Genomic DNA, 26736 nt, shown 5'->3' with positions numbered 1-26736 from the left:
GGAGATGCTTGTTGGATCAGTGGCGTCCTTACCTTGAGAGCAGGGTTTCTCATGGAGAGTACTCGAATTTTTTTGACTCCTAAGTCAACAACTCTCACCCTGTCTTTTCTTTATTGTTTTACTCTTCTGCTACTCCGTGAGCTGCTCAGAGCATTGAGAGTACTGCATGAGCTTTAATTAACTCGTCATTTAAGATATGGTTTTTATGTCACCTGCCACATTGGGCAATGCTGACAAGTGTGTGTTGCTTTTATCCTGTGTATTCAGTATATGCTCGGAATTATATCGTTCTGGAGTGAGGAACAAATAAAAGCTGTATACGTTTCGTTTTGTGAGGTGCAGGAGCTCGCAGGAAAAAAAAAGGGAAAAAAGAAAGAGAAGGCTAGGTCATATATTTAATTTGTTCTCGCCCCATCTCGTTTGCACTCTACTAACGGCTGCACTATTCCTCCCCATATTACTTAATCCCTGTGCGCCGTTGGAAGCAGGAATCGGAACCGTAGCTGAACCCGAACCGAAAAATCGCTACAAGCCGTTATTTTTACTGAACCGAACTTAAGTTATTTATTCTACCGCTTAACTGAACCGAAATAAATCTGAAGCGGTCACCGATGCGCGAAAATATTCAGTTGGGACGCTAATTAAAAAAAAAAAAAAACAGAAACGCGGTTAAAAATCTTTTTTTCAGTGCACCAAGTTTTCTGGGGAGGTTTGAAGCAGCAAGCTAGAAGTGGCACAATATCCTGTTCTCGACGTGAAAACGTCTAAGTTCGGCTTGGTAGCCAGGTCAAAATTTACGATCCAACGAAATTATGGCGAATTTCATGACGCGATAACTCGGCGAGCAAGTAACCTGCTAAATCCAGATTGGATACAGGAGTACGATTCTAGCTTTCTTTCTTTCTCTCTTTCTTTATTATGCGTTGTAAGAGATGTCATTGGTGCGGGTGTGGCGGGAGCGTGGGAGAGAGAGACGGAAATATAGGTGTACGCGAACCTTGAGGGTAGTCGATCTCGCAGATGTGTGAAGCTAGGACGCCGATCGAGGTGCCAGTAGTATTTAAAATTACACCAACAACAACAACATATAAATCATCATGTAAATTACACCAGTCTTCCGTACGCACTTTTAAAAACAGATCTTCACCTCATAGCACCTCCTAGCCAACTATCGTCCCGGATGACATCGTTGTCGACCCTGATTTGTTGCGCGTATGGAAGAGTGTCGTAATTTTAAATATAAAGCGTCGTGCACAGCCCCGCGTGACCTAAACGGACTACACGTACGAAGGTCAGCAACAGACGAGCACTTAAGGCATAGCATGCAATTTGAAAGGAACTTGTTACTTTTCCAAATTTCCATAGTTTCTAATTTCGTTAGTAAGGTATAGTTACGTACTTTTTTTTAAAATATCTTATTCATGCTGCAGAAAGATGTAACATTGGACGCGGCCAAAAATCAGTACAGATGCTGCTTGACAAGGGTACGTTCCCCACTAGTACCCAGTTCAGCAGTAGCTAGCAGTACAATGACAGAAATATTTATGCAGTTTGCGGGGCAAAATGAATTACATAATAACAAAAAGATGTCAGGATACGCATACAAAAGGGGAAAAAAAGGGGGGGCACATATGCATAAATAAGCAAACGAATTTCCAATTTCTTTCTATATCGAATAAGCTTCGAATTACATTGTTCTGCAGCGAAGGACAAATAAGAAGCTGTATGTTCCTATATGTGAGCTGCAGTAACTCGTAGAAAAAGAAGTAGACTAGGTCGTGTATCTAATTTGTTATAAAGAAAATTTATTGCATTAACCTGACGATATGTACAGTGTAAGCAGTGAATAACAGTGGTATATATACAGTGAAACCGGTTAATAACATACAACGAATGACAGTGGCATATACAGAGAAACCAGTTAATAACATACAATGAATAACAGTGGTAGATAAAAAGAGACAGCGAAGGACAGTGCATACAATGATAAAGTGAAAACATTAATTTGTTCCCATCCCAGCTCGTTTGCATCCCTTACCAACGAGAGCACTCTTTCCCTTCCCTTCCACCTTTCGTGTCCCTCCCTCCCTTTCTTTTTATTTATTTAGCATATACCTTCGAGCGGCCTTAGGCCATACAAAGGGGGTGGGGCACTCATAACACACACATACACAGAGCAAAGAAGAAAACAGAATACTAACACTACATAGAGTCAAAATGAAACAAATAAATCAAGCACTCTTCTTTACTTTAATAAATAAAGCACATGTTTTTTAAATAAACATATCCACTCCCCCACGTATTACTTAATCCCTGTGCACGGTGGCAGTATCCACTTCTGTGTTCGTGACAGAGCGAGAAACACCCGTCAGTTATCCCTATGTTGTATACAGGGTGTCCCAGAAAACGTGTCATTGAATTATAATTAAAAAACTACACCACCTAGAATCACGCGGTCAACAGCATTTGTTCTTATTGGGTTTTTGCCACCTCCTAATGTGAATGTCATGTACTCCAAGTTTAATTATGTAAATATTTGCGAAGTGAACTCGGAAATTCGCAAAGTAAAGGTGTCTTTTTTACCTCACCAATATGAAGAGCGATTCACTCAAATTCATGAGTGAATTTGATATTTGATATGAAAGTGAATTCACAGTGATATTCACGAGCTATCCCATCGGAAAAAAGTAGCCGAATATCATGCTTTTCGGAGCACCGGACCATAGCCCGCGATGACTTTTTGAGCGCAATCGCTCTCAGTGCGACGAAAGGAGGTTCCGAAGCCAGCCCACAGAGTGATACAGTAGAAAAAGTAACAGTTCCTAAAATTGGGAGAGGGAAAGCATTATCTCAGGGAAAGTCGGACGTGATAAGCCGTGCCTGTTTTATCTCTTTCTGCGATGTCGGGGAGGGCTGGGTTTCCAACCTCCTTTCGTCGGACTGACAAAGATTGCGCTGAACAATTCATCGTGCGCTATTCAGTGCGACCTACGTAGAGCATGATGTTCGGCTATTTTTTCCGATGGGATAGCTCCTGAGTATCCCTGTCAATTATCATTAATTTGACTAAGTTAGACACGCTCTTCACATTGCTGGGGTAAAAAAGGCAAATTTCCGACTTAAGCTCGCAAAAATTGACATAATTAAGCTTACGTTACACGACATTCACATGAGGAGGTGGCAAAAACCCAGTAAGAACAAATGCCATTGACCGCATGACTCTAGGTGGTGTAGTTTTTTTATTATAATTCAATGACACGTGTCATTTCACGTGTCAACGTGTCATAAATAAAAGCTGAACTTCACCTCACGCTTTGCGGCAACATTGCCCCGAATGGGTTATCGCTTCTGTTTCGAAGCGAGATGGGGGCGTACGTCTTTTTGTGTCAATTTGAATATATGATAATTGGCACAAAAGCCACGGTCCTGTAGGACCGTGCTTATGCGGTGAAGTTCTGCTTTGTTGATTCACGTTCAATTTCTGTAGAATATCCATCAGTCCCTTTACAGCGCTCGTGTGCTAGGTGGTGGTGGTGGTGATGACGAAAACCGGAATGCCGTTTCTTAAAAAGGTTACTTTGTTGGTAAATTAAATTAGAAAAAGGTAAAAATTAAATTTGTTGAAGACGGGAGGCGTACGCCATTTTTGTGACAATTGTGAACTGAATAAGTGTCATAGAAAAGGCGGAGGGGAGAGAACGATATGTTATTCGGGATGATCGTTGGCTAGCACTGTGCTATGCGATGAAATTAATTGTTAAGAAACGGCAGGCTGGTTTTCGTCACCACCGAGTGCACATGAGCGCTGGTACTGATTGATATTCTACAGAAATTGAACGTGAATGCGACAAATCCTTTTGAGTGTCTTACGAGCGTAAGAGAGGAAAGGGGACAAGCTGTTGTATAGTGTGATATAGGACCTGGGAGACGCTGAATATTAAGGGCGATGCAAGACAACTTCTCAGAAATATATAAACTCGCACTGAGAAATGTCGTCCTTATATACCGTGCTCCGTCTCTGGGTTCCTATTCCTCTTTCACAGATGTTGCTGCACAATGCTAACACACGCAAACGCTGCGTCATAGCTCGTAATTCATCCTCCTGATTGGTTAACGGGGGTGAGAGGTTTCATAAGCGTGCGAAGTGAAAGTTAAAAGTTAAGATGCTTATCTAATTATGCGAATGAGCCGCTCAATACCCAGTTCATGGCCGATGTCTCAAGGATCTTAACCGCAAAGAAATTCCTCCGATCGCGCCCACCTGTTCACGAATTATTCAGCCGGGGGATTTTCGTGAAACACCCTGTATATTAAAGTACTGCAGCGGGGTAGTTAGTATGTGATACGGCTTTCATAGTGCAAACGTAAACCCAGCAAGCGACGACACATACACACCAAATCAAGAGAGAGAGAGAGCCTTGTCATTCGAGATGGTAGTTGGCTATAAGAGCGTGCTATGCGGTGAAGCTCCGTTTTAATAGTGTAGACTTCGTGGAAAGCGCGGGGAGTACTCCTTTTTGTGTCAATTAACGCAACTGCATGAGTGTCAAGAAAAGGCGCAACCGTCCAGTTTTCAACAAAGCGGAGAAGGGAACCATGTCATTCGATATGGTGATTGGCTAAAACTGTGTTATGCGGTGAAGTTCTGTCGTTGTTGTTTTTGGTTGGTTAAATAACAAGGAGATGTAGAATTCGCGCAAGCGATTTCTGCACTGTTAAAACAGAACTTCACCACATAGCACGCTCATAGCCAACCATCATTCCGAATGATATCATTCTGTGTATTGATTTGTTGAAAATGGGAGGAGGCGCCTATCTGGGACAGATTATCTTGTCCCAGATAGGCGCCTCCCCCCTGTTTTGAACAAATCAGGACACAGAATGATATCATTCGGAAGAATGGTTGGCTAGGAGCGTGCTATGTGGTGAAGTTCTGTTTTAACAGCGTGCTTCCCCTCCCAAAAAAAACAAAAAAAGAGAAAAAAAAACCGGTACGAGCGCACCGCGAAGGTTCACCGGGGCGAACGTCACGTGCGTGACCATGCAGGTAACCGAGCGTGCCGTTCACATCAAATGATCATAGTAATGTCCACGCACCGTCTAGTACGGGGTTTCTATAGTCCAGATTTCGCAATGAAATTTACAAGAGCTTTGAAGGCCGCGTCCCTGTGCTTAGCGTCCCATACGCCTAAGACTTTCTCTATGCTGAAGTCCCTGCTGTCGAGTAGGCCAAGTTGGTCTGGTTTAACAGTGCGCGGACTGGTTCCTTATTTTATTATTATTAGCTCTGTGCAGCTTGTTAATGTAAACAAACAACGCGCACCGCATAAGACGCTGTGCGCCAACCATTGCCACGAATGATAGGATTATCGTTTCCGATTCGGAGAGAGGGGTGAGCGCACGCTTTTTTTGCGTGAATTTCTATACCGGGTGTTTCAGTTAAATCCCCGGGCTAAATAATTCGCGAACCGGTGCACCAATCGAATAACTTTCTTTTTTACAAGTATCTGTCCAATACCGCCTACAAGATGCGCACCGCGTGAATGAGCGGGAGGCGCTCATTATTTAAATAAAAATTCAAATGAGTTTCGTGAAAAAAGCTAACTTCTAAAGCAGGGCGCCGTCGGCATTAAAATGGGTACTACCCCTTTTGGGACCTTCGAGAGACGTAATTCATTGATGGATAAGGGAGTGAAAGAGCGTCTTTTTGCGCTTCGCCGCGACCAGCCGCGACAAAAATACGTAAACTGAAACCAATTAATTACTGCAACAAATGACCCGCTTCGGTGGCAGATTTTGCTCTGAAAAGTGTCCACTGAAGGTCCCAAAAGGGGTAGTACCCATTTTAATACCGACAGCGCCCTGCTTTAGAAGTTACGCTGTTTTACGAAACTCATTTGCATTTTTATTTAAATAACGAGCGCCTCCCGCTCATTCACGCGGTGCGCATCTTGTAGGCGGTATTGGACAGATACTTGTAAAAAAGAAAGTTATTCGATTGGTGCACCGGTTCGCGAATTATTTAGCCCGGGGATTTAACTGAAACGCCCTGTATATCCAAATTCATACAGAAAGGCGTACGTCAACACTCTTTCTCCGGATTGCAAGCATTAACCGTATCATTCTGTACAATGGTTGGCGCATAGCGTGCTATGCGGTGAAGTTTAGTTTCACCCCTACCCCCACCCTTTTTTTCTACACTCTCAAAAATGAACTTCGCTACATAGCACGCTGCTAGCCAGCCATCACCTGGAATGATATCGTTGTCCGCCCTGATTTCTTGAAAACGGGGGGCGTACGCCTTTTTTGTGACACTTATGCTGTTCATAATTGTCGCAGAAAAGGCGTGCGCCTCCCGTTTTCAACAAATCAGAGCAAATAACGCGATATCATTCGGGGTGATGGTTGGCTAGGAGCGTGCTATGCGGTGAATTTCATTTTTTTTTTTTTTTTTTTTGCTATAGTCGTGACGACGCCCACTTCTGTGTGGCCAACAACGGCGAGCCTATCCTGCCATTACCCCCCCCCCCCCCTCCTCCTCATTTTTAAGAGTGTAGAGTGAAGCACACAAAGATGCGGATTCTTTAGTCCTACACTCTTAAAACTGAACTCCACCACATAGTACGCTCCTTGCCACCCAAACCTAATTTTGTAATTTTTAATAAATTTCTAATTTTGTTAGTAAATTATAATTACTTTTTCTTCGTCTTTTATTCATGCTGCAGAAATATGTAACATTGGACGCGACCAAAAATCAGCATAGATGCTGCTTGACAAGGGTGCGTCCCCCACTAGTACACAGTTCAGCAGTAGCTAGCAGTACAATGACAGAAATATTCGTACAGTTTGCGGGGCAAAATGAATTACATAATAACAGAAATGTCATAATAACGCAAAAAAGGAAAAAAAAAAAGAAGCACAATTGCATAAATCGGCAAGCATAGCTCTCAATGAAGGTCGAGAAACACCCTCGATATTAAGATAATGCACATGAGCATCCCATGATAAACTTTCTAGAAAGAACACTCAAGGTATTCGTACTGTTTTTGCAGTTTCAATTGACTGGACGACGAATGAATGTTTATCGAACTGGCGAAGTGTTTCGTTTCTTTTTTTGTTTATACTAAATTGCATTGGTTTCCTTTACGTTTATGGTCAGTCAGTTTCTTTCAGACCGCATTTTTTGCCAGTAACCTGTGGTGATTTCCATTTACCAAACAAGTGTACGAAGGCGGAGTACTTGGTACGGGTTCATTGTGCATGGGCAGCAAAAAGACACGGACGAAGAATGAGGAGGTCGTCGCAGAAGGAAGAAAAAAAAAACAAAGAAAAAAAAAGAAGGTCGTCCTTGTCGCCCACACACAATCAATCCATTTACCTCCCAAATTAGCCAATTGCCAAAATGTTCACAAAACCAATTACCAAATTCGCCAATTACCAAGCAGCCTCCCCATATCTGCGTACAACACCCCAAAATACCTGCCAATTGGTGTCATGCACACACTCTACGCCATCCCCCACCCTCATCCCTCAGATGAAAAATTATCCCCCGACTACAAACCCCTGACAACGCCGCCACCACATATCGCTTGTTCGTTACGACTACGCAATAACCAAATCGTCATATTTTACGCTCAAACGCCGTGATGTATGCTCTAACGCGTACTCAAAGAGGGCTAAAACAATGGAAAGGCAGCGCCTCCTCGTGTATGGAAGCGTAGTCGTTGAGACGAAAGAAGCACAAAGAGAAATACACCCGAGAGTCCGTCCGTTCCGAAACTATGCGAGTACGACGCAATACAGTGCAGTCATAACAGGACGGGTGACGAAAATGTGGATTACTGCTGGAGAAATCGAAGCCCGAAGGTTTCTCGAGGATGCCATGAAAATGACACCAATCGAAGTTTGCAGCGAGTTTAAACAGGAGATGAACAGTCGGTATCCATCGATGTGGAAGGTCTTCTACTGGCATCGCTTTTCGAACGAGATTGACAATGGAACAGACGGTGGAACGACCGTCGAGTACAAAACGGCTCTCTTCATCTACTCCTTGAGAAGCCCTAATATCTGCAAGGCTTTTAACGGCTGCTGCCGGTCTGCTTGTGTCAAGGGCCTGGTCCATAGCGGCTGGAAAGATTTCCCGTACAAGTGTTACTGGTGGTTGCTTTTGGAAGGCATACTGTCTCTTCCTGCGGAGCCCACACCGACTTCTACCCTGTACCGTGGTGTCCATTGTGTGTCTGCGTATGAAGTACTTGATGACACCGAGGTGGTGTTTGGGCAGTTTATATCTGCCACGGGAAGCTTAAAGGTTGCAAAGAACTTCAGTTACCGCGGGGGCGTTATCCTGGAGCTGCGTGATGTCCCTTGTTCTGTCTTTCGTCGCCTGGGACGTTACGCTGCCCGCAGTGAACATGGTGAAGTTCTTCTGATGCCATTCTGTGTTTTTAAAGTAGGGCGTGGTGTTCGTTATACACTGGAGGGAACAGTACTTAACTTGGAGTACCAGAGATGTTTGTTGGATCAGTGGCGACCTCAGTTGGAGAGCAGGGTTTCTCACGGAGAGTTTTCGCATCATTTTAAGCCGCAAGTCTTTAACCATGCCTTTGTGACTTCTGCAGCTTTAAGCTAATAAGCTTTAGTACGGGTCATTAGTTTTACCAGACGGTTTGTTGAGTCACCAACCGCCTGCCGTATTGTACCATGCTGACATGCGTGTTGCTTTTTACCTTGTGTAGTCAATATGGTATGTGCTTCGGATTACATTGTTCTGCAGTGAAGGACAAATAAAAAGCTGTATGTTTCGTTATGTGAGTGGCAGTAACTCGTAGAAAAAGAAGTAGACTAGGTCGTGTATTTCCTCCCTCCCTGTCATTGTTTTTCAATAAAGAAATCCCCCCCCCCCCCACGTATTACTTAATCCCTGTGTTGATGACATGGAGAAACACTCGTCAGTCACCCTTATGTCGTATAGGTACTTCCTTGGTACCATAATCGTGGTATTTCCAGTGGCAAATATACGTAGACCGACTACATTTGTCGCGTTCATATGGAAAGGATGATGCAAGAGCCAGACATTCGGGCGGCACAGATGCGCGAGCGCTCCTGGAGGGGCGCGGGGGGGCGGGGGTTGCTTGCCGCTCGAGCTCCAAGGTCGCCTGTGGAGACTGCGTGCTCTTTGTGCACAGGACGTCGTGATTTTTTCACGGATGTCAGAAAATTGCATCTTATCCACCGGATCCTCTGCAGATGTTTCGATCATCATTCTGTTGTCTAGAGTTCTGTGGTTGGTTGTACGCTTTGCTCTGTCTTGGAAGCTCTCTGCCCTGCCCTGGAAAAAAAGTCCTGCGGCAACGTCTATGGAGGAACGGGGGGGGGGGGGGCTGCAATCGCGGGTCTGCCATTGACTTGAATGTGGTTTGGTTGTAGGACGCTGCGAAACAACGGACCCCAACTGCGACTATGAAAAACTAGAACGCATGATAAAATGCCACTGCCATTTCTAAACGTTTATCAAAACGCATCCCTCGAATGAATTGGCTTCCATCACTCTTAAAGATGAACTTCACCACATAGCACGCTCCTAGCCAGTCGTCATCTCGAAGGACATCGTTCTTTCCCCTGATTTGACGCCCCTTTTTCCCCTGACGCCTTTTTGTGACATTTATGCAGTTCATAATTGTCACAAAAATAGCGTACGCCCTCCGTTTCGACCAAATCAGGGAAGACAACGATGTCATTCAAGATGACGGTTGGCTAGGAGCGTGTCATGCGGTGAAGTTCATGTTTAAGAGTGATGGCAGCCAATTTATTCGAGGACTGTGTTTTTAAGGGGGGTTTTCCTCAGACGCTGTCAGACATATGTCGGCACAGTTCCCTTAGAAGTCGGCCCAGGACGCACATTCCCCCAGAGCGTTATTCGTGACGTTGCCCACCTCTGTGAGGCCGACAACGGCGAACTCTTTCAGAAGCACCACCACCATTTTTAAGAGCGCACACTCTTCAAGCAGAACTTCACCGCATAGCACGGTCCTATAGGAACGTGCTATGCGGTAAAGTTCTGATTTGTTGATTCACGTTCAAATTCTGTACAATATCAATCAGTACCTTTAACCGGCTTGCCGTTTCTTAAAAAGGTAAATTTCTTGGTAAATTAAATTAGAAAAAGGTAAATTAAATTTGTTGAAAACGTGAGGCGTACGCCTTTTTGTGGCAATTATGAACAGCATACACTCTTAAAAATGAACTTCACCGCATAGCACGCTCCTAGCCAACCATGATCTCGAATGATATCGTTATCTGCCCTGATTTGTTGAAAACTGGAGGCGTACGCCTTTTTGTGACAATTATGAACTGCATAATTGTCACAGAAATGGCGTACGCCTCCCGTTTTCAACAAATCAGGGCAGATAACGATATCCTTCGAGATCATGGTTGGCTAGGAGCGTGCTATGCGGAGAAGTTCATTTTTAAGAGTGTACGCCTCCCGTTTTCAACAAATCAGGGGAGATAACGATATCTTTCCAGATGATGGTTGGCTAGCAACGTGCTCGCTGAGAATCATAGTTTAAAAATCCGAGGCTGGGGAACAAAAAACGACAACACTGACAAGGTTTGAGACCTTTTGTCTGTGTTGTCGTTTTAGATCTATACCGCCAGCTCGCTTGCTTCCTCTCTGTCCTCTCGTTATGCTGTGAAGTTAATTTCTAAGGGTGTACATGGGGCGCACGCCTTTTTCTGACAATTAACATCCATAAATGTCACAAAAAGGTGGCGCTGCAGTGGTGATGAAAACCGGCTTGCCCTTCTTGGCCTCACTCGTGTGAGCAGCGACACGAAAGGGCGTACGCCGCTCTTTAACCAATCAGAAGGAAGCACGATGAGTTTTCGGCATGGTGGTTGGTGAAGAGCGTGCTATGTGGTGAAGTTCTGCTTTTAGAGTGAAGAGCCGCGTTATATCGCTGCCTTGTCTTATTTATGGCCTCGTGCATTTTTCGATGTTTTCGGGACATGAACCGGGAAAATGAACACCAAAATTAGCGGAATTTAAATAATGGCCGAAGCAAAGCGCACACTACGGAGCTCAAGACACAGGCACTAGTAGTAAACCGGACCAGTAAACCTCATTGAAGATTGTGCAGTGACGTCACGTTTGGTCACGTGATCCGGGAAAACATATTGCCGCACCGGAGTCAGGGTATAGGATGCCATGCCGTGAGTTGTTGCGGTGTGTGTGCAATTACGAGGGTATATTGTGAAAACACTTACTGCTGCTGCCTCATTCGGCCTGCAGTATGACGCCTGTGACCCACGTTTCCCCATGTCGCTACTTCTGTCTGTCATTTCTTTTCTTTTTATTTATTTTATTCTTCTTTCCTTTATTTTCTTTCTTTGCGGAATAGCAAGCCGACGTCCCGTTTGGCCACCATTCCCCGTTTTTTTCCTTTCGTCGAATAAATATACCCCCCCCCCCCCCAATGTCACGTGGCTTAAAAACGCTGAAAGGCTGCGCGTGACGCCGTGTGCACGAGCCTCAGTTGAAGAAAAGATGTTCGTCCTTACAAAAGGTTAAAATTCGGGCGAGTTTGTGGTACACTCTAAAATCGTTAAAACCCCAGTGCGGGGGAAGACAATGAAGAAAAAAAAAAAAAAAAGACCAGACAACACACGCATTGACTGTCCACCGGAGATTTTATTCGTGGAAACAAGTTTTATTCGTTTATTATTTGTTATTATTGTCATTTAATAGTTATTATTATTATTATTTACGTGGAAACAAGAGTGGAAAAGACCGGTTGGAAGTGAGTCCGTGTGTTGTCTCGCGTTCGTCCTTCTACGTGATCGTCTTACGCATGCCTTCTTTCTGGTTGCTATGATTCGCTGTCAGGGGACGTGACGCACGCAAGCGCAATCGTAAACGCGGCAGTGTGAATCATCAGTGGTAAATGAAACAGAGAGAAGAAAACTTCTTCCGCCGCTGTGTCTTTACGGCGTCGTTCGGACTGAAAAATAGCAGACGACGTTTCTCTAAACGAACCGGAGGGCTGTCCCGTAGTGTGGTCAACTGAAAATGACGTGAGCGGCTGGTCGGCTGGTTTTCCGGGCATTGCCGCCGTTGCGCACGATCGCAATTTTTAAAATGGAGTTGCGCGATATTTACACGTGTGTTGAATGAATCGCTCCGCAATAGGCAGGTTAGTGGATTGGCTCGAAAAATGGTAGTGATTGAAGTGTTTTCTGAGCTCCTTTAATGTCACTCGTCTGGGAAATGCCTATACCCTCGCTCTTATTGTTTCCGTACACTCTTACAAATGAACTTCCCCGCATAGCACGCTCCTAGCCAACCATCATCTCGAATGATATCGTTATCTGCCCTGATTTGTTGAAAACGGGGGGCATACGCCTTTTTTGTGACGCTTATGCTGTTCATAATTGTCACAAAAAAGGCGTACGCCCCCCGTTTTCAACAAATCAGGGCTGATAACGATATCATTCGAGATGATGGTTGGCTAGGAGCGTGCTATGCGGTGAAGTTCATTTTTAAGAGTGTAGAGTAGCAGTTTTAGCTTGCATAAAACCGCTTTTTCCTGCACAACAGAAGATGATTTGTTAAATATCAGTCTACACTCTCAAAAATGAGGGGGGGTGATGGCAGGATAGGCTCGCCGTTGTTCAAAAATGATGGTGGTGGTGATGTTGAAAGGGCTTGCCGTTGTCGGCCTCACGTATGTGGGCAACGTCACGACTGACGCCCTGGGGAAATGTGCGTCCTGGGCCGACTTCTAGGGGAACTGTGCCGACATATGTCTGAAAGCGTCTGAGGAAAACCCAGGAAAAACCCCAGACAGCACAGCCGGCACCGGGATTCGAACCCGGGTACCTCCCAGTTCAAAAATGAACTTCACCCCATAGCACGCTCCTAGCCAATCATCGTCACGAATGACAGCGTCCTCGCCGCCAATTGGTTCAAAAACGAGCGGCGGAGCCTATTTTGTGCCGTACACAATGGCACAAAATAGGCTCTGCCTCTCGTTTTCAACAAATCGGGGGCGAGGACGCTGTCATTCGTGACGATGGTTGGCTAGGAGCGTGCTATGTGGTGAAGTTCATTTTTGAGAGTGTAACAAGTACCTTCCCCCCCCTCCAAAAAAAGAAAAAAGAAATCCAGTTGTTAGGAATACACCGACAAAATCGAAAGACGCTGGACTACGCCAAGGAAATGATGCGCTTGCTTTGTGAGTTGGCAACCTACGCTGAAAGCGCCTTGTATTAAAGCATATTATGGTAACCCATTTAGCGTATAAAAATATATATATTATATATAAGCATATTATTATAATATAATAAGCATATTATATATATAAGCATAAGCATATTAGAACAGGTTCACATGAAAATACTAAAAAATACAACATCGAGCACGAAGCAGCCGAGCAGTCTCCGTAAGCCTCAGTCGGATGACGTCCAGATTTTTGTTTCAAAACGGCCTCACAAAAACTGTGCTTCTGTCAGCAGATTCGTTCCCCGAAAAAAAAGAAAGGAAAAAGGAAAGAAAAAGAGCTGTTCCCGCACCCTATTATACGGGAGCGAAATGTCTTCTTCTTTGTGACATCGAGTTGCGAAAGACAACGCTGACCCGACAGATTTGGCGACCACTCCAAAGGATATAAAGTTATAGAGGAAAGAAGCTGGGATGAATGTAATTATATTTCAGCTCGCGTGCGTATAAAAAAAAAGGTGCTCAGATTCTTCGTTCTTCCTCTTTCTTTCTTTTTTTTTCTACCGTAGATTGAGAACGAGAGTTGGCTTTTTATGTCGGGGACAGAGAAAGACAAGTGTGCTGAGACCCTTGATTGCGACATATACCTTTCAAGCGGGCATGGTTTAGAACTGCACTCCTAGAAATGAACTTCATCACATAGCACGCTCCTACACTGTTAAAACAGAACTTCACCACACAGCACGCTCCTAGCCAACCATCATTCCGAATGATATCATTCTGTGCACTGATTTGTTGAAAATGGGAGGAGGCGCCTATCTGGGACAGATTATCTTGTCCCAGATAGGCGCCTCCCCCCTGTTTTGAACAAATCATGACACGGAATGATATCATTCGGTATGATGGTTGGCTAGGAGCGTGCTATGTGGTGAAGTTCTGTTTTAACAGTGTAGCCAACCGTCATCTCGAATGATATCGTTATCTGCCCTGATTTGTTGAAAACGGGGGGCGCATGCCTTTTTTTGTGACAATTCATCTCATCATCGTATTTGTGTGTGTGTGTGTTGTGACAATTATGAACAGCATAAGTGTCTCAGAAAAGGCGTACGCCTCCCGTTTTCAACAAATCAGGGGAAAGAACGATATCATTCGTAGCCATCGTTGGCTAGGACCGTGCTATGCGGTGAAGTTCTGTTGTGAGGGAACTCACGCACCCTCTACGCACCTCATCCCTTGATCCTCTATCCTCCATCCGTCATTCTTTTTTTTTTTTTTTTTTGCTATAGTCGTTACGACGCCCACTTCTGCGTGGCCAACAACGGCGAGCCGATCCTGCCATAACCCCCCCCCTCCCTTCTTGTTCTAAGAGTGTAGAAAAACGACCAACAAAGTACACTCTAAACACAAAAATTCACCGCAGAGCACGTTGTGCGCCAACCACTGCCACGAATGATAGGGGTATCGCTTCTGATTCCAAGAGTGAGGGCAGGGGACGTACGACCCTTTGGTAGCAATTTGGATATATGATAAGTGCTACAAAAAGGCGTACGCCGCTCCTCTCTCTCTTCAAATCAGAAGCGATAAGCATATCATTCGTGGCAATGGTTGGCGGACAACGTGCTACGCGGTGAAGTTCTGTTCTGAGAGTGAGTGCTAGTAGACCGTTAATAACGTGGCTCCTGAAGTACCGTGTCTACCGCACCCAATCAACTGGTGAGGTTATGTGTCACGCACGTTGTTATTACTCCATCCGGCATACTTACGATAACTTCACGGTGACGTTATCAACACTCTTAAAAATGAACTTCACCGCATAGCACGCTCGTAGCCAACCATAATCTCGAATGATATCGTTATCTTCCCGGATTTGTTGAAAACGAGAGGCGTACGCCTTTTTGTGACACTTATGCTGTTCATAATTGTCACAGAAAAGGCGTACGCCCCCCGTTTTCAACAAATCAGGGCAGATAACGATATCATTCGAGACGATGGTTGACTAGGAACGTGCTATGCGGTGAAGTTCATTTTTAAGAGTGTATGGTGAAGCTCATCTGTTCGCGTGTAGTATTACGAAACATGTGGATTTTTGGTTGCAGAACACACATAGCATGCACTCTTAGAAATGAACTTCACCGCGTGGCACGCTCCCACGACTCAACTCGAATGATATCGTTATCTGCCCCGATTTGTTGAAAACGGGAGGCGTACGCCATTTTTGTGGTAATTATGAACCTCATAAGTGTCACAAAAAAGGCATACGCCTCCCGTTGTCAACAAATCAGAGCAGATAACGGTGTCATAATTATATGGTTGGCTAGGGAGCGTGCTATGCGGTGAAGTTCATTTCTAAGAATGTAAGCCTCCCGTTTTTAAGCCATCCCGGGGATATCATGATGTCACTCGTGGCCATGGTTGGTTAAAAGCGTGCTATACGATGAAGTTATGCATTCAGAAGTCGGCCCAGGACGCACATTCTCCCAGGGCATCAGTCGTGGCGTTGCCCAGCTATGTGAGGCCGACAACGGCGAGCCCTTTCACCCTTTCACCAGCACCACTACTCCCACCATCTGCATTTACAATGTATAGCGAATAGTCGCATATTCTGGACAAGCCTAGATTTGTGACATTATTCTCCCTGCTGGCTATACCTTGGAACCGTTCAGCAATAGACACAAAAAATACTGCAAGTTCCCATAGTGCCGACACCGTCAAGGCATGCAAAGAACACGCACAACAAATAAAAATATTCGCGATAATCTGGCTCTTCGCACAATGCCACCTGCATTTGCAACAAAATCGCTTAAGCCGCTGCACGCCGATAATCCCGGGCTTACAAACATCCCAGCGTACATCTAAGCTTCTTTGCGGTGCCACCAGGTGCCGAACCTGGCCGCCTTTCTCTTTCACATGACGCGACAGGGTGCTCTTGAGACAGTCCTCGCCGTCACAGACGCAAATATTGACACTGTTTACCACCTCCGAACCACCAGTCAATCACCAGCTCTCCTCGCCCTGCTTCAACAAACACACCTTCTAAACGCATTAGACGAAGAAAAACCGAAACGCAACCGAGCAAAACACGCTGTTCGTCCCCCCCGTCGGAGAAACAACGCATTTCCACTATTCATTCCTTTTGACCACTCCCGCTCGAGTTCCCAGAACGTCAACAGACGCCTTTTTTTAGTCTCATTGTGGCCGCCATTATTTCGGCCGCTCTTTCAAGAGGCCCAGCGGTTATGTGCTCAAATACATATATATGGACGCACAACAGCTCCAATTCTTTGCGTTCTCCGATAGAGTACGCCAAAAAGACACATTAGTATAGTACGCTCTCAAAGAACCGCGGGGTTTGGGCCGCCGCTCTGCAGCATGATTGTGGTCAGTGTGCCTGGCCACAATGACCTCCCTTCCGGACACTAGCGACACGAGTGTTGAATTAGCGAGCCACAGGCGTTTCGAATGACCCATTGTGGTCAGGCTAAAGAGTGCCCGGGGCGTGAAGAATCGGGGGGACGGCAAGGCGTCGTTGTCCGCACGTCCGGTCATTACACGGGGACTTGCAGTCCCCCCTTTTAGGAAGGGGGAATTCTAACGGCCGCGCTGGACATGGTAGAGACGGAATGCTGAAAGGATTGGGCGAAAACGGCTACTTGTAAAAAGAGGAATTGGGGCGTGTGAAGTGTTATGGTTGTTTGCGAAGAGAGTGTGTGTCTAGTGGTGAGGTTCCAGTAGTGGAAGTCATTGAGCAAAGTGCGGAATTTCATTGACTGAAAGGGGTTAGGCTGGCCGCGAAAAAGAGCAACGGATGGATGAGTGAGACATACTCCAGCGAGTGGCAACGCGGGAAAGTGTAAATAACGCGAGCAGGAGGTTCCCAAGTTTTATGGTGTCTTGTTCTGTTTGTGGGATTCTACTTTCTGTCGGCATAGTCGGTCGCGTGAAGTTCTTCAACAAGGAAGCCATTCGCGTGATGAAAACAAACTGTTCTTCGTGGCGTATGTCAAACTTCGGGGACTTCCCTATATTGCACTAGCGAGAAGTGTTAAGCTCCGCCTATAGGTGTCCCGCGGGCAACCTCCAACCGCGCAGCTACTGCTGAAGCTAGAGAGAGCATCTGTTTTGCGAGTGACCGAATCCCTCAGGCATTATGCACGTTTGACGTCGTGACATATCAAGCACCCGTTGGCCCGCTGGGTTCGTACGTTCACAAGGCCGAGCATTCACCAAGCTCTGGCGCCTTTTCCATGAAATACCTCGGTTCAGGCCTCTGCCTACAGCTCCTATTCCCTAAACAGGACGCTGAAACTATACCTACAGTGTCACCAGAGGTTCCAGGCCTCAACCTTCCTTTCCGTCCTTTTTTATATTAAACATATATCCCCCCCAGGCCTCAAGTCAAAGGAGGACACGCCAGGGCCTGTTGCTAATGCAGCTCGCACGGCGTATGGTTGCTCAGTACTTTGAACTCCAACACATATTTACAGATGCGTCCACATCACAAGAGTCGTCGACGTGAGCATTCGTCGTTCCGTCCTCGGCGAGCACAGTGCGACACGTCTGTCTCACAGGACGTCCACAACTGCTGCAGAGCTCTACGCCATCGAGGAAGCTTTCCTACGCATAACGTCAAAAGAAACCCCAACTGTTATTTTCTCTGACTCACAATCTGGCCTCAAAGCAATGCAAGGTTCGACGAAATCGTCACTCGTCTACAATACTATCGCAGAATACAACTTTGCAGAAACAAAAGGTTCACAAGATCCTCATCCAGTGGATCCCAGGGCACTGCGATATCAGTGGAAATGAGATAGGCGGACGAGGCTGCTCGAATTGCTCACCATAAGAGAGCTGCCCATAAAATCTACTTCACGCAATCCGACGCAAACTATATACTTGCTCGCATGCCTATGTAATCGCCTCTTTAACACCATATTGCCAGGCGACGTCATGAATCACTCGTTCCTCGCGCAAATCGACCCCAACTGCACCTATGCTGCCTCCCATCGAAGATGCCAAGGCCGTTAGAGTCCGTCATCCATCGCCTGCGGCTCAATGTCCCGCTCGCAGTTCTTTCCTTGCCTTGGTTGCCTTGGATCGCCGAATTGTTCAACTTGCGGAACCGTGGAGAACGCGGAGCACGTGCTGGTCACCTGCGGACACTTGGACTCTATAGTCGACGAACACTGAAGAACGCCTTTGCAAAACTTGACAACCGATCATTTGGTGATGAGAAGGTATTGGGAAGCTGATCAAAGCAACGCCAACAACCTGCGCTGTGTGCCCTGGCGAACTACCTCAAGGACATACATGCTGAAGTAATCTTTGAAATCACTCAATGCTTTCACATATCAAGCGTCATGGAACAGCTGGTCGCGCCAGTGCGACCTACGTTTCCATTTTTTTTCTTTCTGCTTCTAGTCTAATCTAATCTAACTGTTCTGAGGCTGGAAAGCACAAACTGACATATACACAACACGAGCCTCAACGTGATAGAAGATCGAAACATCACAATCGTCGAGTACGCCAAACAGCGTCAGGGCTCGAGCCCTCTACGCGCTCAGAAGAGCGTCACCACATAACATACTCAAGGCCGACAATTGGACAGAATGATTTTTTTAAAAGAGTAGCAAGCGAAATATTGGCTAACCTTTCTCAACACTTCAAAAGAAGAGGATATCGCTATTGTTTCCGATTCGTGGAAAGCACCGAGCGTATACATTTTGTGTGACAATTAACGTAACTGCATAGGTGTCACAAAAATGCGTATGCTTTTCCTGGTTTTTAACAAATCCGGGGAGAAAGCTTTGTCATTCAGGATTACGGCAGGATAGGGACATGTTATTGTGTAAATGCTTCTGAACGAAGGCAGTATTTCAATCTGTGTTTATAACAGTTCACACTGCCGAGAATGATCTGAAAAACTGCGGGTTTGAACGCCTTTACAGCAAAGAAGGGGATGCGAGGCATGGTATAGCGTACATGTGTCGGATCCTACCCATGATTTCGGATGAGCATGATGTAAATTCCACAGGCCACAAGTCGGAAAGCCCAGCAGCTGAACGTAGTACGATCTTTTGATCTAACCGTCTATAAGAAATGCACTTTCCAGTTCCGCACACGTTGAGGGAAATTCTGTAAGCGATTTCTACCGATGGTTGTTTCGTTTTTCTGGGATGACACTCGGACCACCCTTGTACAAACTTGATTGATTGGTGAAAGAAAAAAATGAGATGTTAGATTTGACACTTGGGTACATTACTAGATTACATCGACAATACTACAACAACAACAACAACAATCAATAATGGAAAAGTGATGAAGGATGTTTCCCCGTGGTAGCCACAGGACCCTATCCCACTTCATGTGAAGGTTCTTCTTACCTTCTTCAGGTTAATATTAGAGGATAAATTAATGGTGGTCGTACACCCTCACGCATTCTTAAAACAGAACCTCACCGCATAGCACGATTCTAGCATCCTAAACTGTCATCCCGATTGACATCGTTCGCTCCCATGATTTGTTAAAAACGAGAGACGTCCATCTCTTTGTGACACTTATGCAGCTATGCTCTAAAAAAGAGCTTCACCACATTGACAACATTCTGTCCCTTGATTTGATGAAAACGGGGGGCGCCGAACGGCATGTCCTGGCAGGTTGGTTGGCCAGTATAAAGTATAGGAATGAAGACAGTTTGAATTTACAGTCTCGGCAGTGTAAATGGGCGGTTTCTTTTCCTCGTTTACAAGGCTTCTGACGGCAGTGAGGGACGAGGGGGGGGGGGGCGCTTCAGATTTGCCCTGCCCCTGGCGCAAACTGGCCTCGCTACGGCTTTGGTTGGCTACGAGAGTGGCATTTTTTCAGAGAGACTTTTTTATTTCATTCATAAATTCATATGAATCATATCTTCATGAATCAATATATTCATATCAATATATTCATGCACGTGGCCAACAACGGCGAGCCATTTATTTTTGCATATCCCCTCTCTTCGTTTTAACAGTGTAGAAGCGGTCTGAAATATCACGGGCACGCATTTTTGTCGCCGTCTATTCCTTGATTATGTCGCCGATACGCGAACCTTCACTCCCTTTTACTTAATAATAATAAAAGTTAATAAACATATCCCCCCCCTTTTACTCCCGCATATACCGTAATAAGAATTAATATAGCAAAATTAGGGATAGAGTTAAGCACAGGACCATCATCGCGTGATGTGTATGCCACAGAAAAAGAAAGGGTTAACCGCCGCGCGGCGCGTTCGACACTCCCAGCGCCACACTCTGAAAGCGTCACATCGCCCCACTCCAATCATGCGCGCCACTTTCCCATCACTATATATCCTCGTGTCTCGCAGCCATTACCTGCGTTGTGTATACTTCACTTCCCGCACGCTCACCTTTATATATACCTATATATATATTGATACATGCGCAGAGTTACAAAGGAAAGCATAAGAAAAAAAAAAACTTATCCCGAAAGAAAACGGAAACATACAGCGAAGCTCAATCTGCTGCACGCTTCTTACTTTTAGTAACAACAGAAACGAGCAAATATAATACATAAACTCCGTTCACAGTATCCGTGAAAAAAGAAAAAAAAAACGAACGAAGCCCACGAAAACGCTTCTCCCGGTCCACCCGAAACGATAGAAAACACAAATCGCGTATATAAACCTCCAAAGAGGGGGAGGACAGCTCTCCTCACTTGTCCCTGTATTGGTTCCCCCGCGGGGAAGAGACGGCCCAATCCGGATCTGAAGAGCAGGATCGATTCAAACAAGGACCGCCCCGTTCTGCCAATGAGGTTCCGGCGGGTGTTTCTAAAGAGTGGACAGCAAACCCAACTCCGTTTGCAAGACGAGTACAAATCGTTTTCGTCGAGCTGAGTCTGACATCCGCTTTTCACGATGTGCACCAGCGAGGCGGATGCCCAGCTCCTCGCCTTCAAGCCCCAGGAAGTATCGTCGAATACTTCGTCCGTTGTTTCGATGCCGTCTCCGGCTCCTGGGCTTTTCAACCCAGCTTTCCTGGAGTACCAACGACTTCAGCTTCTAGACTACGGGCAAGCCAGTAGGCTGAGGATAGTTCCACCAGGGCTGTTCAGTCCGTACGCAGGACCGTTCAATCCTTACAATGCGGCTGCTCAAGATAATCCTTTTGGATTCCCTCCGTTCCTGCGGTTCGATCCGCGCTCCCGATTCGTCCACGAAGAACCCAAGCCTCAGCACAGCTACATCGGCCTCATCGCGATGGCTATCTTGAGTTCGGTGGACAAGAAGATGGTTCTCAGCGATATCTACCAGTATATCCTTGACCACTATCCGTACTTCCGAAACAGAGGTCCTGGCTGGAGGAACTCGATCCGTCATAATTTGTCGCTCAACGATTGCTTCGTGAAAGCCGGACGAAGCGCCAACGGGAAGGGTCACTATTGGGCCATTCATCCAGCGAACATTGAAGACTTCAAGAAAGGTGACTTCCGCCGGCGCAAGGCGCAGCGTAAAGTCCGGAAGCACATGGGACTCTCGGTTCCTGACGATGATGACAGTCCCACTCCGACTCCACCCCCTCAGGTAGAAGGCACTCCAGCTACACTGTGGGAAAACACACCAGGATTAGCCCAACGACTCAGCATGCAGCTGAAGAGACGTCAGTTTGACGTAGAGAGCCTTCTAGCGCCAGAACCTAAACGCGACTGTGATTCACCGGTGTCGCGGCCCGAAGAACCTTCGACCTCCCCAGACCAGATGGCACATGCTGGGCCCGTACCCAAAGGAGGTTCGTGGCTCCAGCCCTGTCATGGACTGACACTGAGTTCATGGACTCATCCGGCGAGTTCGTTACTCGCAATTCATCAGCAAAGGCTGTCCATGTTCCGCCCTTCCGTGCTGCCCTCTGCTCCGATTCAGGTGGAGGAAGTTCTGCAAAGGTGGTGTACCAGCAGCTCAGAAGGTTCACCGGTTCCTGGAAGCTGTGCAAAGCCTCAATAACTTTGTTGACTGTTCCCTGACATGTAGTGTTTGTTCTAGTCAACTAAGAGTGGTTTCAAAAGCCAAAGATTTTTTGAACGAACTGAATGGACGTGAAGAAGAAAGGGGTGTCATTTCCTTGAGGAGCTTCGGGAGTTTTCGTGGCTCCGAAGCCTTACAAAAGCAAATGCGTGAAGAAAGTCGTCGTACACAGCCGTCGTATTCGATTTTATTTTCGACGTCTTCAGTACGAGCTTCTACGGCATCGAGGCCTGAAAGGCAAGACAAAAGACAACGCAGTGCAGAGAACGCTGACAGCATATGTGAACTTGCAAACTCGGTGTAGTTGTCTGCAAGGCTTCGAAGCTGCATTTGAAAGATCAAAGACCAACGAGTGTGTTCGTCCATGCAAACTAAGACTTGGTTTCACTAGGAGAGAAGAAGTTAATCAAGCAATATGTAAGTCAACCGTTAATCAATAAAAGTAGTTCACGTGTTACTTCGTTTCGCAGTAATTCTTCTTGTAGTGCGTCCTTCGTGGCGACTTAAGGTTTGCGGTGTTTCGTAGGTTACGAGGTCAAGTAACTGAAGGATGAACGTTCTGTGCCGTGTCGGATGTTCCAAACTCGGACTGGTGTATGACACATAGAGACGTAATTTAGATGTTTGAGAAATGTTTCATACGTGCAGATGTGCAGCAGCGTACTGTAAACGTCATGCATGCAGCCGAAGAGAACATATAGTGTAATTTTGATATAATCACTTAACGATACCTCGCACACAAAATGATACTGCTTCAAGCGCACTCATTGGCAGCGCAACAAGCGTCCCGTCCACTCTGTTCTTCGTTGGGGCTACAGGTTACACGACTCAGAGCTTGTCATTTTTTTAAACGTTCCGATGCTTGTTACGTGCACTGGCGCATATCCAATTTAAGTTACTTATTCCACAAGCTACATCACAGTAAAAATAATAATAATGATTCGTATTGTTCAAGTTGTGCCCTAAGACCAGTCACAGGCACCAGCGGGCTGCTGACGGAAGGGTTGTAATCTGGGCATTACGTACCTTTAAATGTCAACAGAAGACCTATGATAACACTCCGTAGCTGAGGCGCAGAAAGACACTGTAGTCCTTCGTCTCGGGAGATTTAGTAATATGAATTCTAATCACCAGCTCGCTAGTTTTTAGCCATTCTTTCATTGCCTGTAAGTCACATCTCCGAAAGACAGTGTTGTGGTTGGAACGAAGAATAGGATAGGATATATGTATAGGAAGAAAAATATGAACGAAAATATGGAAGGAAAACAAAACGTGTTAGTTAGATGTGCATTCGAAAGCAGTGAATGCTGGCGAAGTAGGCTATCTTTCTCGGAAAGGCGGTGGTGGTAGTGATGGCTGGTAAAGCGTTGTTGTAAAGATGTTTCAGGCAGCGAGCCGAAATTACCAAGGTGAATGAGATTGTTTAGTCTGCATGGGTACGCAAACTAAAGTGCACCACGGAAACTGGCGATTTCGTTGTTCTAATGAGCGTTTAATGAAACTGGACAAAAATAGGGAACGATTGTAATTAATTGCTGTAATTTATCATTTGTCCTTGTTAGTTGTATCCGAGCACTTCACGGTATAGCCAGATGTGTACGTGAAGCTATTTTACGGCCATATATAGTTTACGAATTGCACAACGCGGACTGTCTGTCTGTTGTTTCGCACCAGAAGTTAATAGAAAGGCATGGGCAGCCCGCACTCACGGTGTTTAACAAAGATGTGAAACGAAGCCATTATACGGCATGTATGCGTCATGTCCCCATGAACACCTTGTGAAACCAGTAGAGAACATAACCTTAAATCTCAATCCCTTTCTTTCGGTGTTCCCAATTGCAGTTGTCTCAGCTAGAAAGTTCTGCGAAACTCCCAACACCAGTGACTCAATCAACTCCCAATCTGAACACAAGTCCTGATTATGAACTTCAAATCTGAAACGCCGGCACCATATAGATATCTCTTGTTACAACAGTTTCTATAGGGAACGCTTCTTACTGGAATATGAGAGAAAGCGGTTGCAGACAGAGTCAATGGCAAGCAGTGTCTTCAGCACAGCTAGATGCTCAGCATTGCCTGCTCCAGTGCAAGAAATGTGATGCCGTCCCCCATGCAGCGCCCTCGAACGTACCGTGGCCATCTTAGCTCTTAGAGTGTTTCTCAAACATCTGTATACACTGCTGACGACGGCCCAGTAAGACCGAAACAGCTGTCCAGTGCTCGTATGGCGACATTTGAGTTATAAACTCGTACATTACGTGCTGCCAAAGAGCTTCGGCTTCTCTTTTCTTTATGTATATTGTGTAGTAATTAGAGGTCTTAGTATTTTCCGTCGATGCCCTACTGCCCAGATTGTTCTGTAGCGGACCTCACAAATACCGTCTTCACTTTGTCGTTGCATTTCAGTAAGAGCAGTGCGCCAGCGTAAAACCCAAGCTTCGCGTTCTTGTTATAGGGGTTGCAGCGCGCATAGTTGTGAAGCTCGATGCTGAGACGCAGTGTAGTCCATGTGCTGCCCTGGCGATGTTTGTCGACCATGCAAAGAACAAAGCCGTAGACTGCCCAAAGCCAAACACAGGTTGCGCTGAACGCATCACCCCCAACATAGTACTGATTGTGACTGACTGTGATTGTGACTGATTGCACAGAGATTGTGACTACTACCGGATGCAACCTGTTTCATGAACTGTCCAGTGTACTACAATCGGGATGTATCCCGATCACTCACCACTATCGAGAAAAAAAAATATTCATTTCCGAAAACCAAGGAACTATTGTGAACGGCATGTCTGTTGCTGTGCTGTATTGCCCCATGCCTTGGCAAAGGGCCTTGGACTGGTTGACATGACTATGGTCAGCTGACCCTAATACCCATGTTGCACGTGCAGCCTTCGACGACCGTTGGAGCCAACTGCCTTGAAAAACGCGCGTAGCGCCAATAACCGTGTAATGTGTCAACTTCTAAAAGGGCATTGAATCCAATGCTGCTTGACAGGTTGACGCGATACACGCTTGCTGGCCCTACGTGTGTCTTTCAAGGTAGTTGGCTCCAACGGCCGTCGAAGGCTGCCCGTGTAAAAGGGGTACTAGGCGTAGTGTTGGCTCTCAGTGCTGAAATGAAGCAGCTTGAAGACAGAGTGGCTAGAAGGAATCTCCAAAGCCGCACCACGCGCATTCTCCCCAGGAGTACACCATCATACTTTCCAGATATTACGCAGCCCTTTCCCCCTTTCTCTCTCATTGATATCCTGCTGAATCTCCTCATAATCCAGGGTTGTTAACACTTACTAGCCTCGGATTACAAATCCGATAGCGTAATCCCACAAGGATTAGCACGGCAGACCGTGGAAGCGCCTCCCATTCATGGATGGAGCGACAGACATCTGGTCAGCACATAATTACTTCCTCCGCGGCAGTCGCCAGTTTTGTTCGTCCCCACTGTCCCACCGGTCCCGAGATACATATTTCTGTGCGCACGTGACCTTATGACATCATTGTGGCCCGGATTAGTTCCACGTGGTTAGAGAAACGTGACGAAATCTGCTCAAGAGAGAGAGAGGGAGATTGGTTTGTAGCTCTATGGAGATTATATTTGAGGGACCTCGGGTATGAAATGAGGTTCATGAAGGTGATCCCCCTGCGGTAGGTCTTGCGTGGGAGTTTCAATTGGAACACTCGAGAACGCATCAATTAAAGATGAGTTAAGTATAGTGCTTTATAGAAATGGTGTTCTTAGGTTGAGTGGACGGGCTTGCAAAAATTGCACCAAGAGCTGCAGAGATATGCGTGCACTCTAGAGAGAGAACCGATATGCACTTTCGATATTTGAGGCTCATTCCATCATGCCGGAGCAGTAAACAACAACAATAAATGATGAAGAAAAAAGTGATGATGACGTGGGATGCTTCCCCGTGGTAGCTACAGGACTCTGTACCCCACTTCACAGCAGTAAAGAAAATAATGATTATCGCGCAAATAATGAGGTCACGCATATAGGAAGTCTCGCTTGGGCTCCACGACGTATGAAATGCGCACAGGTGGCGATGTCTGTGGAACCTATATTTTCTTCTGTTCCGTATTTATAAAAAGAAACACTTCCGCAACGATGAAGTAAATTCATCCATTTCTGTCATAATGTCTGAAGAGCAGGACAAGGCCCGAAGGCAGGACGGAATTTATTTCTTTATTTATTCGTCAATGTTACCTTCCGTATTACCTTACACAGCATTTTAGGGAGGATGTAAAGTTCAGTGCAAAACACAACTAAGACTATGATATACAGTTGTATAGTTTTGGACTGCGGCTAGTCCGCAGTTAGGCACGTGGGTCGTCCGTGGTCGTGCGGAAGAGTTCATAATCACTGGTGACAAGTAAAGTGCACAACGGAGTTTCGTTGCCTTTGAGAACATCCGAAAGAACGTTTCTTTTTTCTCCTCTTCTCATTTTTCCTCTCCGCACTTCTTCTTCGACCTCTGTAAAAGTAAACTGTATAAAACAAGGCTTCGGT

General features: G+C 45.8%; 1 protein-coding gene and 1 long non-coding RNA gene across 2 annotated transcripts in view; both read left to right on the top strand.

Moving 5' to 3' along the window:
* LOC135388970 (uncharacterized) overlaps window positions 1-26736 on the top strand; it is a 155220-nt gene that overhangs the window by 70235 nt on the left and 58249 nt on the right. The window lies entirely within an intron of this gene.
* LOC135387702 (forkhead box protein E3-like) lies at window positions 21113-22208 on the top strand. The gene has a single exon (XM_064616801.1). It carries the CDS (start codon window positions 21126-21128, stop codon window positions 22206-22208), a length of 1083 nt encoding a protein of 360 aa, XP_064472871.1. The 5' UTR covers window positions 21113-21125.

This window comes from Ornithodoros turicata, chromosome 3 (assembly GCF_037126465.1).
Source record: "Ornithodoros turicata isolate Travis chromosome 3, ASM3712646v1, whole genome shotgun sequence".
Classification (NCBI taxonomy): domain Eukaryota; kingdom Metazoa; phylum Arthropoda; class Arachnida; order Ixodida; family Argasidae; genus Ornithodoros; species Ornithodoros turicata.
The sequence above is the reverse complement of the archived record's forward strand: the minus strand, read 5'-3'. Positions and strand labels throughout refer to the sequence as shown.

Bases quoted from the DNA above. Each gene is read 5' to 3' on its own strand.
- LOC135387702 (XM_064616801.1), top strand. From the start codon at position 21,126: ATGTGCACCAGCGAGGCGGATGCCCAGCTCCTCGCCTTCAAGCCCCAG.